This window comes from Megascapheus bottae, chromosome 18, assembly GCF_031878675.1.
Source record: "Megascapheus bottae isolate mThoBot1 chromosome 18, mThoBot2.hap1, whole genome shotgun sequence".
NCBI classification, from domain to species: Eukaryota; Metazoa; Chordata; class Mammalia; order Rodentia; family Geomyidae; genus Megascapheus; species Megascapheus bottae.
Window position 1 is genome coordinate 17,125,897 of NC_143526.1, and position 13,873 is coordinate 17,139,769.

General features: G+C 40.2%; 1 protein-coding gene across 9 annotated transcripts in view; it reads left to right on the forward strand.

Moving 5' to 3' along the window:
- Kif16b (kinesin family member 16B) overlaps positions 1–13,873 on the forward strand; it is a 284,469-nt gene that overhangs the window by 172,070 nt on the left and 98,526 nt on the right. For 7 of the 9 annotated variants that reach the window (XM_090351964.1, XM_090351966.1, XM_090351970.1 and 4 more), the window contains 4 exons: positions 4,816–4,848; positions 5,192–5,245; positions 6,660–7,988; positions 12,068–12,220. In XM_090351964.1, the coding sequence (XP_090208090.1) occupies positions 4,816–4,848; positions 5,192–5,245; positions 6,660–7,988; positions 12,068–12,220 (1,569 nt within the window). The remainder of the gene's footprint in view (positions 1–4,815; positions 4,849–5,191; positions 5,246–6,659; positions 7,989–12,067; positions 12,221–13,873) is intronic. The other 2 variants (XM_090351967.1, XM_090351963.1) reach the window with 1 other exon arrangement.

The following is a 13,873-nucleotide window of genomic DNA, read 5'->3' on the forward strand; positions in this document are numbered from 1 at the left end:
GTAGAGATTTTTATTCTTTCTATAATGGAACTATTAGCTTTCCTGTGAAAGTTTTCATGAGAGTTGATGCCTAGAGGAAAGACCACAAGACCTTTCCAGGAAGAGCCAGCAACTAGATAAATGACTAATGTCTCCTTTAATCAATTCCCTGAGTCTACCCTGGGCATCTGTTTTCCACTTGGCCTGGCAAGCGTATTTAACAGAGAGATGGGAATCTTTTATCTGCCATGAAACAGTTTGAATACTTAGAACATCACTATGAGCCATACAAAATTGTCAATCCATGCAGATGGGCCCCAGACATCTTCTGTAACATTATGCTTCTGTCCCACTATGACCCAAATGACTTTACAGGTCTTATATGGCCCACAGTGGGCCAGATGCTCTCCACAACTTGATATTCTAAAATATCAGATTCTCTACATAGAAGCTTGCTTGGGAACCCCTAGGGACCTCCCTGTCCTGAACTAGCACCCAGGCATCTAATCTGGCTCAGTACTGTAATAGACTACCACATCATTATGGATACGGGAGGCTGTGAAATTAATCGTCTCAAAACTTGAATGATGCCTAGTCAGCCATTTTCCCCTCTTTATTTTCCCCTTTCTTTATTCATTTCTTTCTTTCTTTCTTTCTTTCTTTCTTTCTTTCTTTCTTTCTTTCTTTCTTTCTTTCTTTCTTTCTTTCTTTCTTTTGTTCTAGTTTTTGAGCCAGATTCTTACTAGGTAGCCAAGGCTGGCTTCAAACTTGAGATCCTGCCTCAGCTCCTGTGCACTAAATTGCATAGTTGGTAATCAGGTTGTCAGTTTGTTGTCTATTCGCTCCTTTACCTGTCACAGATAATGTCCTGGATTCTTGTATCTTTAACTCTACTAATTCTTAAAACTTTACTACTTCTCCTTATTCCTAGGAATAGCCCTTGTTTCTGACTTTAGAGAGAGTCTAGCCATGCTAAGAAAACAACACCACTCCATGAAATCCCATGTGTGCTTTAGAGTCATCCTTTCCTACTTATGTCCTAGTGGCAGAATTTCTCCTCCTGGGTTTCTTAGAGTAGCCTCTTCTTCCTCTAAGTTTGATATCTAATATTTATCAACTGCTAAATGCTTATACATGTTTTATCATCGGTCCTTTCATTTCATGAGGATCAGGATTACATTTTTGAATCTTATCTTCTGATGAGGAAACTGGAGCTTAGAAAGATGGAAAGACTGTCCCATGGTTATGTAGGAGTCAGACTCAGACCTTACTCAAAGGCATTGTCCACCCACCCCCACACTTCTTGCCTTCTCAGAGTCTGCTGTCCATCTGACATTAGCAGCTTCTTTCCATTTTTTCTTCCTAGTCTTTCTGCTAATGCTGTTGATATCTACATCAAATAGGCACAAGAATCTTCTGTCCAAATGATCACCCATTCTCTTAAATCTATCACATCTCTTTTATAACTAAAATTATTGAGTGTTCCACCATATGTATTCTCACATATGTGTGAGACGTGTGTCCACGTCCCTCCCCTTACTCCTTAGCTGATTGTAGTCCAGCCTTACCTGACAGAGGTCACTCCAAAGAGGCCCTCACATTGCCACACACGCCACACACAAGGGTTGCTCCTTGTGCCTTATCTTCCTCAACATGTCTGAATCATTGTATAACATGATTCCTTGCCTCTGTCTTCATGCACCTTCCCTGTCCTAAGATCCTCTTTTTAACTACTCAGTTCTAGCCTCATTTGAGGGCCAGACTTCTCTTCCTGTCACTATAGTGGATATGGGGTCCTGCCCAAGCTTGCTCTCTCTATAGCTTCGATTACTGTCTACAGGATGGCAAGTCACAACTCTTTTTATCTTCTACCCTTTGGGGGTCTGACTACCAAGTGAGTATTGATGTCCCTCTGCCTGCTGGATTTGTTATTTTGATTGGAATGATTTGGTTGGATCTAAGTGAAATTGAGTTTGCTTTACAGAAGACAAGATAAAGAGATTAAAATATTGAGCTCTGTAGTCAAGCCTAATTTTGCTATTGGTTGTGTGTTTGTATCTCATGTGTGGAATGGGGGAAATGATAGCCTCTACCCTACAGAGTCATTGTCAGAATTCAATGGACTGAAAGCAGTGTCAGATGCAACTGATGTGGTAACTAGCTTCAGTGGCTATTATCTTCTACCCTGGCCCTACCGCCTTGAGCAATACAGCTATAGCTGTGCCATTTGCCCAGCCCTGTAGTCTCTTCTTTGGAATTTCTTATCTCAGTGAGCATAACTGAGATATGGCACACACTACCTAATATGTCTGAAGTGTTATCTCACTTTATCATGACTACAACCTTCTAAAGTAAATGGAGATTATTCTTTAACATCTATAAAAATGAAGCGTCCAAGGTTAAATAACTCAAATGTACTCTCACAATCACTGGAATTTATATTTAAACCCTCTGACCTCCACACTCAGACTCTCAGCATTTGTATTGCATCTTTCTACTGTCTCTGCAACCTGGCCAGAAACATCTTTTATTTTTCCTTTCTTGTCGCCAACCCTAACGAAGTCAACCTGCCAGCTTGACTGCCTGCTTATGGTGAGATACCACTTCTTTCTCCTGCTTGTCTTGGGTTCTGACTCTGTAGTGTCTTGTTAAGATTGCAGTGGTGTCCTAGTTCATCTACTGGCTTTTCCCATTGCTCCTTTCCCCATTGCTCTGCAGAACCTCAGAGGTAGGTGTTCTTTAGCTACCCTCTCCCAAGATGTTTTTCTGCCAGTGTTCAAAATCTTTGACATAACAACTCTACGGCCATTCACTGCCTTGTTTCTGGCATCTCTTGAACTTCACTCATGTCTTGCCACATCTCCCCTAATAAGGCAAAGTCTGGCTTATTGAACTCTTGAGCTTTTGCGTACTTACAGCATGTGAGTGAAAGAATAGTGTAGGTTCTCAGCAGTAGGAGTCTGTGCAATACACTGACTGTCACAGACTAGGGCAAGGGCCCCTCCCCTCTAGGCTGATGGGTCCTCTTGCATTCCATATTGTGTGACATTGTGTTTGATAAAAATATGCATTTAAGTAAAATGTCATGTTAGGTGTTTTCACTTAGACCTTGAGACCATGCAACTCCTTAGCAAGTGGTAATGTTTGGAAGTATAGATTTTTGTACTACCTATGTTTATTCAAGCACCTCCTTCCCTGCCCCCTCCTTTACTGTCCTGCTTTGTAAAATGAGGGTGATATATGTGTGTACCTCCTCCTAAGATTGGGAGAACAATGTGAGCATTGTATATTCTGCATGTCAGACACAGAATTTGCATTCTATAAGCAACCCTCATTGTTTGGGGTTTTCTGCCAAGCTGATATCTTAGTGTAGCAGTTGGCTTCTCCCTGTGTGCGTGGGCAAAGCAGTATCCACCAATGGTCACAGTGAACGGTGGGTCACTGGAAATAAAAACGGAGACTAAAACCAAAAAGAACAGTGAAATTCTCTAGTTTCAAAAATATTTTGCCCAGTAATACTTTCTGACTCCCAAACAACTCTAGAAATACTAAACTATATAATTCTGAAAATATCACCTAAGAAACTTTCTAAGCCATATGTTTATTGTTAAGTTAGAAAAAAAAAGAGCACAGCTCGATTTTAATGAATCCTGTACCTACTTAACATTACCACATTCAGGCTGGACTCCATGGCAGACAAATGCTTTTTCTTATGTATTTAGATGACTGATTTTTTTTCATAGATGGCAATGCTGGTAATAGTAGATTATTTTCCTTGGACAGTAGATAAATACAGTCCTAATAAAATTTCAATGAAGGATTTAGTTTGTATTTTGCATTACAAACTTTTGTGCTCCTTTATATAATGAATCAGGGAAGGATACTTGGAAACAGGCTGTTAGAGGTTCATATCTATGACATTGGACAAGTGATTTGATGAATCTGGGCTAATCTGATAAATGCAGATATTGTTTGCTACCTTAAGAATTTTCCTGAAGAGTAAAAGGAGGTAGCATTGGAAGTCTCACAGTCCCTACTGTGTCCTCCATTCTGCTTACAAAAGCAACCAGACACCATACTCTAAATATTAGCCCAAATTAAAGTGAAAAGAGATCTGTTTGAAGTATTTGTTAGATTCATATAAAAGTAACTTGGTTGCCAACCTGGATTTGTACATTATCCAAGGAAAACAATTTATGCAGAATTTTTTCCATGGTTCAACTTTCTAGCTATATCCGCAATCTGCCACACCAGGAATTTGTCTAAATTGAACATTTCATGCTGTTTAATTATAATGGTGAAACCTTGCAATAATTTTGATATTTGGGAATCACCTTGTGTTTTGAGTATCTGAGTGAGCTCTAAAATCCCCAGTGTCCAACAGACCCCTCTCCTTCCCTCCTCTCTTCTTTTCTCTCTCTCTTTTTTTAAAAAATTTAAACAATGACTGCAAATTTGTTGAATCTTATAACTTGCAGTAAGGCCTGTGTTATAGAACTATGAATTTGAGATGGATCATGACAGATTTGTGCACACTATAATTAATTACCTGCAAGGTAGCAAAACCTGACTGATGTTCACAATTATGGTTATTATCTATATTCAATAATATTAAAAGCATGCAATGCTTTGCATGATAGCAGGACTACCTTTGGGGGAGTGTTTGCTTCATGAAATTATTGTGAAATGTGCCATATATAAACAGATCAAATGATTTGTGCATGACCATTTTTTTTAATTACCTTATTGCTTTTATTCTGATGTGTCCTCCTGTTAAAGTTATTGTCTTAATTGTTATCTGTGCTCTTTCTTTCTCTTTCTCTCACTCCCTGGCAGTCTTTTCCCTATAAAAGGACCCATCTGTCTAAGGTAGAGCTTCTCCATTTTTACTTACTCATCAGTGACTAAGCTGCATGGAGTAGACATGCTTGTCATTTAAAAGTTGCATTTAATTCTGCCTTTGAAAAGTACAGTGACATTTTGTTTTCCTGCAAGTCAAATTTATTCTTTTCCATCTGAGTTCAAGCACCCTGAAGTATGCCTAATCGCTAATCATAGTTATAGAGCAAAAAATGCATTTAAAACATGCTAATATGTGGTAATTAAAAATAATACTTGAAAAACAGATGCTCTCGGTAATATATAATTCTATGTACAGAGAAAGAAGAAAGCTCTCTCGCAAAAGTGACTTCTTTTCATTTGATTTTATTAGACTTGAATTTGAGAGGCAGCAGCGTGAAGAACTTGAAAAATTAGAAAATAAAAGGTAAGCCATGTGGGGTTTGAGCTTCAACAGTACTGTCGTCTCTGCATTTCTCTCTTCACATCTTGGGCTGACTCCATCTGTGCCTGTTCCAGTGTTGCTTATAGGTAATGGCTTAAGTAGTTGGGCTTTACTTCCTGTTTAAAACTTTAGAAAAGTACATCTCCAGATACTTGTGAGAAAGAGGGAATGGAGCCAGTAAGCACATTTAATATTACAAATATATGTTTAAATGTGACTTAAAGCCTATTTTTTTAATAATGTCCCTTATGTTTTTAAAAAGACAAAAGACTCAATGATGAAAGAACAAGTAAGCATTAAATACTCTTCCTCCTTTTCTGGGGCTAAAGATTATAACCAGGACCTTGCATATGATCTACACCCCTAGCCCTTTTTTGGTGGTGGGAGGAGGAGTGGCTGTTCGTTTAATTTGTTTTGAAATATGTCTTATTTGTGGCACACTGTGGCCTGGAACTCATGATCTTCCAGCTGTGACAACACACCCAGCTACCTATCCCCTGTCTTCTTAAAAATCTTCCCTATGTTATTAAACTACCAGTATTTCCCAACCTCTAATTAGCCACAGAGAACTAATTTGCAGTGAGACATCTATTTTCTAGACCCTGGAGTGTAAATGTCACACATGAGTCAGTTTCCCTTCCAGCCTCACACAGGGTAAGGGGGTTTGCTTCCTCAGAAGATGGAGGCTGTATGCACCCAGTCATTTCATGCTTTTCAATGAAGCAATCCCAACCCCTTCTTCCTTGAGTTGGCACCCTGTTGAACGTCAGTTGTATTCAAGGTAAAATATATCATCTAACTCCCCAGGGTCATGCATTTGAGTGTTGTAGTGTGGATTTCAGTGATTTTCAGTGTTATGCATTAATAAACTAATATTTGGGACCATTTGGTGATCCCCTCTAGTCCTAAAATAGTAATTAAATGCTAAGCAGCATGTAGTTATTTGAGCTGGAAGAATGAACTGTTGATTTTCTTGACTTTGATATTTGACCCCGGTGAAGACAGCATGAGCATTTTTATTTAGTGTCACTTTGTAACTGAACTTCTGTGGAGTTTAAGTCATTGGGCTGACTAAAATTATTCACATTTAAATTTAAATTGGACATGGTTCTTTCTCTTTGCGCTCAGGGGGCTCTTTTTAATTATATCATGCATAACACATTATGATTCTGTGTTCCACAAAGAAACGAAATCAGGCTACTTTAGGAGAGTAGGTAGATGATATGTTGGACAGTTAATAAAAAAAAAAAAAAGAATGTGCTACTGCCAATTTGAAAAGAAGGCCCTTTTCTTGTAATGAAGGATTTGGCATTGTGTTGTGTGCATTTCCAGAATGTTCTAGTTAGAACAATGATTGAACGTCATGATCAAATAATGATCCCTGTTTGCCTTGCAGGAAACTCATTGAAGAAATGGAGGAAAAGCAGAAGTCAGATAAAGCTGCCCTGGAGCGGATGCAGCAGGAGGTAGAGACTCAACGCAAAGAGACAGAAATTGTGCAGCTCCAGATCCGCAAGCAGGAGGAGAGCCTCAAACGCCGCAGCTTCCACATTGAGAACAAACTCAAGGACCTGCTCGCTGAGAAGGAAAAGTTTGAGGAGGAAAGACTAAGGGAGCAGCAGGAAATGGAGCTGCAGAAGAAGAGACAGGAGGAAGAGAGCTTGCTTCGCATCAAAGAGGAGCTTCAGCGCTTACGAGAACTGAACAACAATGAACAGGCTGAGGAGGTGCAGATATCCCAAGAACTGGACTGGCTCCACCGGGAAAAAGATGAGCAGTGCGCCAAGATGCAGCTGGAAAAAGAGAGACTGGAGGAGAAAGAGAAGGAGCAGGTGCTGCTTGTGGCTCACCTGGAGGAGCAGCTTCAAGAGCAGCAACAAATGACCCCACTGCTGCAGCTGGGTGAGGTCCAGTGGGATATGGAAGGCATTCGGGAAGCCCTTCTGCAGGCCAGGGAAGCCCAGGCTGCAGGGGATCAAGATGGTGAGGAGCTGGAAAAGGCTCAGCTCCATTTCTTGGAGTTCAAGAGAAGGCAGCTTGTTGAACTGGCAAAGATGGAGAAGGAGCTGGTCCAGCAGAAAGACCTCCTGAGAAAAGCAGTCCAAGAAGAGCAGAAAACTCTGAAGCATCTCAAGTATGAAAACAATGAGCTGTCTAGAATAGTAGAAACAAATGATGGTAGTGTCTCAAATGTCACTGGTGTGGCTGAAGATTTGGAACAAATAAAGGCAGCAGAGTACAGGCTACAGTCTAAGGAACATCAGCTACAGTACCTTCTGCAAAATCATTTGCCAGCTCTGTTGGAAGAGAAGAAGAAAGTACTTGAAATCCTTGACCAAAGCACTCTGTGTTTAGACAATACTCTTTATGAAGTCGAAAGGGAAATGGAAGAAAAAGAAGAACAGGTTGCACAGTACCAAGCCACAGCCAGTGAGCTACAGCAACTCCAAGCTACCTTTGAATTCACTGCCAATGTGGCCCGGCAGGAAGAGAGAGTAAGGAAGAAGGAAAAGGAGATTCTGGAGTCCCAGGAGAAGCAGCAAAGAGAGGCCCTGGAGAGGGCCATGGCCAAGTTGGAGAGGAGACAATCTGACGTGCAGAGGCACCCCGCCCGGGGCCTGGAGATCCAAGAACAGAGGCAGAAACTCACCACCGTCAGAGGCAGCAACAGTGAGCATGCAGGACTCCAGGCTGAGCAGGAGGCCCTGGAGAAGGATGGAGAGAGGTGAGAGGAAAGTAGGGCTACTGTGACATAGAGTAGGGGCTCAGTGGTAGTTCCTTTCCTGTCCCTTAAGATATATTTCTTAACATCTTAAAGTCATAATTTTTTCAAAATTTTTATAATCTATAATATATAAGCAAATGATATTGTACTTCTAGAATTGTTGGTCCAATGTGGGAAAAAAACACAAAAAACTAAAACCCTTCCACTGACTTATAGAATTAATGAATACATTCATAAGTCTGAGCAAGCTTCATTCTCCATCCCTCCTCTGTCACTTCCCCTCTCCCCTCTCTCTTATCCTTTCCTGTGCCCTCTGTACTGTCCCTCTCATATTAACCCTCTCGTCCTCTCCGTATATCTCCCCTCTCCTCTCTTCCTCCTCTGTAACTTCCCATGAGGTATTTAGGTTTTTAAAGCAGGGTCTGTCACACCCCCAAGTTGATGATTTCCCAACCTGGAAAGAAGTCTAATACTTCCCTCATACCTATTGAGTCACACTTGAGATGAGGCCTCAGGACGTAGTGTTAGAAAAACAACCTATCAACCCCACAGACAAACTCTGCAGATAATTGTGAACACAGTGGGATATTCCAGCATGGTTGTAGCTATCCACATCTGACTATTTTCTATTATGAAAAGTAAAACAGAGAAAACAGCAAACTTTATGGTAAGGGAAATATTTTATTATTCTTTGTTGATTACCTTTAACCAGGCTTACCAACTGTAGGTGAATGGATACAGAAATATGAAAGCAGCTTTTCTGGTAGTCCTGAAGGTATGATGCTAGGATTCTCAGAGTGGCCATAAAACACTTTGTTTGAATGTTACTTAGTTTGGTGAGCTACAAGAAGTTATACTCTAGCCCACCACTGGTGGCTCACATCTGTCATCCTAGCTACTCAGGAGGGTGCGATCTGAGGATTATGGTTCAAAGCCAGCCAGAGCATGAAAGGCCATAAGATGCATCTCTAGTTAATCTCTAGAAAATAGAAATGACACTGTGACACAAGGGATAGGATGGTAGTCTTGAGCTGAAGTGCTCAGGGACAGTGCTTAGGCCCAGAGTTCAAGCCCCACAACCGACCAAAAAAAAAAAAAATGTACTCAGGCCCAACCCCTTCCTACCAGAATGGCCTAAGGCAAGATGTTTCTTCTTTGACCCTCACTGTCCACATAGAGTTGGGTGAGATCAAACACTTCTGAATTTTTGTTTACTTTCAGATCCATTGGTCAGTTGGGATCTTAATGGAAGCTTAGGTTGGAAGGCCTAGAATATCACTTTGTCCCACCTTCAACACTACCACTTCAGCAGAAACCCTACTTGCCCGAAGTCCTTTACAGCTTGTCATTTGGCAGGGGTGTAGGGTCTCTGAATGAAGACAAAACCTACTGTGGACTTTGCCTCTCATCTTTCCTGAGGTCATCGCAACATCTTTTAAATGATCAGCTTATACTGAATATTATATTTGAAACTACTCTGTAATCATTCCTTTTAGGCATCATGCCTTTATTTAGAGAAATAGGTTGGAGATTTAAGAAAACTATTGCAGGTATGTAAATATAATTGCTGGACAAGGCTACAGCCCCAGGGAATTTAAAAGTAGTAAAGGGCATGCTCTCAATTTGTGTCCTGTAGTGCCCAATAAGAATGCAGCATGAGCTTTTAGCATGATGACCCTGGCTTTTGTCAACCATTCGTTTAGTACTAATACTCAGTAAGAACAGACATGAGCGTGATTTTGTGTAAGTGGTTTCCCAATGCCAGCATTCTCCAAAACCCACACAAAGGAGACCTTTGTGGGTTCTGATGAAATAAACTTTTCTAAGATCTAGTTCAGCCCAATAAACTTCAGGTTATCTCCGAATCCCCCAGTATGCTCTAAGAGACCTGACTTAGACCCTTGTAAAATTTTGTAAGTATAAAATAGTAAATTCATATGAAAGCAGACTGGACAACAGTATACCCAGTGTGATTTTTCCATTGTCTTCTAGTGCTTTATGAATAAGGTAGTTTTATGCACAGGCACGTATGAACGCATATACTCAGCTAGTACTGGAACTTCAACTTAGGGCTTGGGTGCTGTCTTTTAGCTTTTTACTCAAGTCTGGTGCTCTATCACTTAAGCCACAGCTCTACTTCCAGCTTTTTGGTTGTTTAACTGGGGATAAGAGTCTTACAGACTTTCCTGCCCTGGATGACTTTGAATTATGATCCTCAGATCTCAGCCTCCTGAATTGGTTAGAGGTGCCCAGCTCATTCCTTTTATTATCTTCTTTTCCAACACCTGCTCACTTCAGCGGCCCAGCTGAACATGTCAGGCATCCCTCTGTGAGAAATTCTCCTGTTGCCATGGTAGCAAAAACAGAGGAAACCTGTTAGTATTTATTCATATTTTCTTATCAGAAATATGTATGTTGTCACATATATGTTGTCATCTGCTCTTCCATTGGAGTAAGTACCATCATCCTCACTGGAGAATCTTATCTCAAAATGGTTATGAAGTCACTGGGGAACCATTTGGAAGTGTCAGAGCAGCGATTTACATCTAAGTCTATTTCTCATGTAACTCTGAGTCACTTTATTCTCATATCTATGGACCATGTGACTTCCTAGAATATAGACAGGCCAGTTTTTCACATAGAGTATCTTTCTTGGGATGCTCTGTTTGTCCCTTGTCACTTCTCAAAATCTGTTCAAAGGGCCCTGCTCCCTTGGTTTTGGGAAGATTTTTTTTTCCTCTGTTAAAACCTTCAAGGATGTCTCAGAATAATGCGGGTATCTTCTTAACACTAAACATTACCAGTTATCTACTTCTAATCCACTTGCTTTCCTTGCCATGGTTGAGGAGAACCTACCAACTTATAGCACTGTTGAGTGCTTAGTCCTTCCTGTTCTGGAAATACTGAAGGCTCTATAAATTGATACTCAGGAAATGCTTGGCGATCAGTCTGATTTAAATCAGAGACCCGAGTTGTGCCTTCTCTGAAATCCAGGGGTGCTTCCGAAGTAATCCCACCATGATCACGTGTCTGGGAGTTAGTCAAGTTGCTACTGGTTCCCACCATAGAAGGTGGGAAGCATCCTGAAATTAGGATCTGAGTTTTGGAACTCTTGGAAATTATAGAGATTAGCTGACTGTCTTAGTGGATTCATGAAAGACTCAGAATGAAATAACCTGCCGATATTCAATAGTAAGTGTGCTACAGCCCTTAGCTCTATTGGATCTTATGTGTCCTAGGGCCAGATTTGCTAGCAACCTTGGTTCTAGTCTAGCCTGATGGACCCAGATTCAAACATCCTTGGGTGAGCAAGAGAATGGAGGTACGTACAGCTGACCATTATTAGATATATCATTTGCCATTTGGTTCGACAATTCATAACTTATTTCAATTTCTCTTTCCCTTGCTCCTTCCCTCCCTCTCTCCCTTCTTCCCACTGTGTCTCTGTCTGTGTGTGTGTCTCTCTCTGTGTCTTCTCTCTCTGTCTCTCTCTCATACTACTTCTCTTTCCCACTCCCTCTGTGTTGGCCAGTGAATTTCTGTGTTTTCTGGCATAGCTCATTTCTCAGATTGTTTTCTGCACCTGGAGCATCTTTCACCATCATCTCCAAGTGCCAGTTTTCTCTTGCCCTTAGGAGATTCAGAATGGTCTTGCCCATAAAGCTCCTCGTAGTTCAATAATTTCTAAAATCTCTTTGAAGCAGATATCTCATTGTCAAGTAGAAAAATCTTACAGAAACCTAATATGTGGTTCACACAACCAGTGCTTGTTGAATTAGGTATTAGAGACCTAGAATCTCTCACAGCAGCCTCAGGGACTTGGTTTGGAGCACAGTGGCAGTATCTTTCCCATGTGAGTCAAATACTCCAGCTGTAGGATACTAGCAACACTTTTCCTGTACCCTTCAATAGTTCCTTTTCATCTTAACTGTCTTATAGGTATGCAACAACTATTTTACAAGAGGTTAGATCCATTTCTTGTCTGAATCACCTGTGGTTTTTAGAACAATGCTTTACACAAGGCATATGCTTAAGAAATACTACTAATGAACAAATTTATGTGGTTCCTATTTGTTTAGGTTAGAGCATGAAATCCAGCAGTTGAAGCAGAAGATATGTGATGTAGATACGATTCAGAGAGATTATTGTGAGACCCTGGAAGGAAAGACGGCTTCTTCTAGTTTACCATCCAGCACTGAAAAATCTCCCCTGGTTCCCCTGATGGATGCCAGGTACTCAGCATTCAACCGGTGCTGTATTTCCATTGGATTTGATTTAATGATTCTTTATATCCATATTGTCCAGTTTGCTTGTGTTGGGTCTGTCAAAGGCAGCTGTATAATATGGTGCCTAAGAAAAGCTCTGTATTAGCTTCTGCCTGGCTGGTGGTATGGTGAAGGGTAATACAGAGTAAATCAAAGACTTTTGAAAAGTGGTCTGCCAAACCCAATGAATCTTGATGCACATAATTTGTGTGAGAGGTGGAATTAAAAGGTGCAGGGAAGCAGACTTATCCAGAAGGAAGTTTAGTGAAGCCCACTTGAAAACCATGAGATGTAGAATTGAGTTGTATAAAGAAGGATCTTGTACTGATAATTATAGTCATTGATTAAAAACAGGTGAAGAAGCCAGGCAGAGGTGGCTCTTGCCTTATAATCCTAGCTACCAAGGAGGCTTGAGATCTGAGAATCAAGATTTGAAGCCAGCCCAGGCAGGAAAGTCTCTACAGTTAACCACCCAAATGTCAAAAGTGGAGTTGTGGGTCAAGTGGTAGAGCTCTATTCTTAAGCACAAAAGCTCAGGGACAGTATCCAGGCTCTGATTTTAAGCCAAAATAAAAACAAACAAAAAAAATGATGTAATGTTGTAGTAGTATTTTCAAAATAATCATGTATAGTGTGAATTTATTATAGATAAATATAAATATATATTAGAGATATATACAGATATATATAGATATACAGGTATATAGATATATATTATAGATATATACAGAATTTTGCTATAATCAAATGACTTATAACTTAGGTGGCCTTGTAAATTGCTCTGTAGCCTATATGACTCAGATAAATCAAAATTCTTTGCTTATAAGAAAACTGATTTCCTCAGCCCCTTCTGTACCAAGGGGATATTTCTAACTGAATCTAAGGAAATGAGTATCTGAATACTAAGATGTATTCAGAATGGTATAAGCCTCCTCTGTAACCTTTCATTCAGTATAGGTCTATATTTCCCATGTCACTATTAAAATTTCAATAACAGTCAGGGGAAGTCATAGAAAATGGCTTTAATTCATATTTTTAGTTGTGTTTGATACTAAAAGGTAAATATTCTACTTCATTTGGGCTTGTGTTTAAAAAATTTATCTTTTTGCCCAGCATTTTACAAAATTGTTTATTTGTTGGTCAGTAGCACAAAAATGTTTACAAGATTATGCACTTATTTAAAAAGCAAAAGCAGATTTATTTAGGGAATGGGCCCAGATATAAATGTGGAAAATAATTTAAAATAATCCGTCTACTCAGTGCTTGTAGAATTGTAGGAATGGGGCCTAGAACGGAGTCAAATTTGATTCGGGCATTCCAAACCACTGGAGAGAATTTGGGTTGGAGTAAATTCTCCAGTCTGAATTCTTTCAGTGGAATAATTTAAAGACAGACTGGAGATGGAGCTGAAATTCACTGGGTCAGAGCTAATAGTTATATTTTATACATCATTTCACCGACATTCTATAAGGCACTTGATGTTACTTGACAACTGCTTCAAAAGTCAATTGTTTCTGTCTTTCACTCTGTCTTGGCCCTGAGCCAGATAGCTTGGAAGGTGGAAGCCATTAAGAGGGCCGGCCAGGTACAGGTAACCAGGCTGGATACCAGGCAGACTAG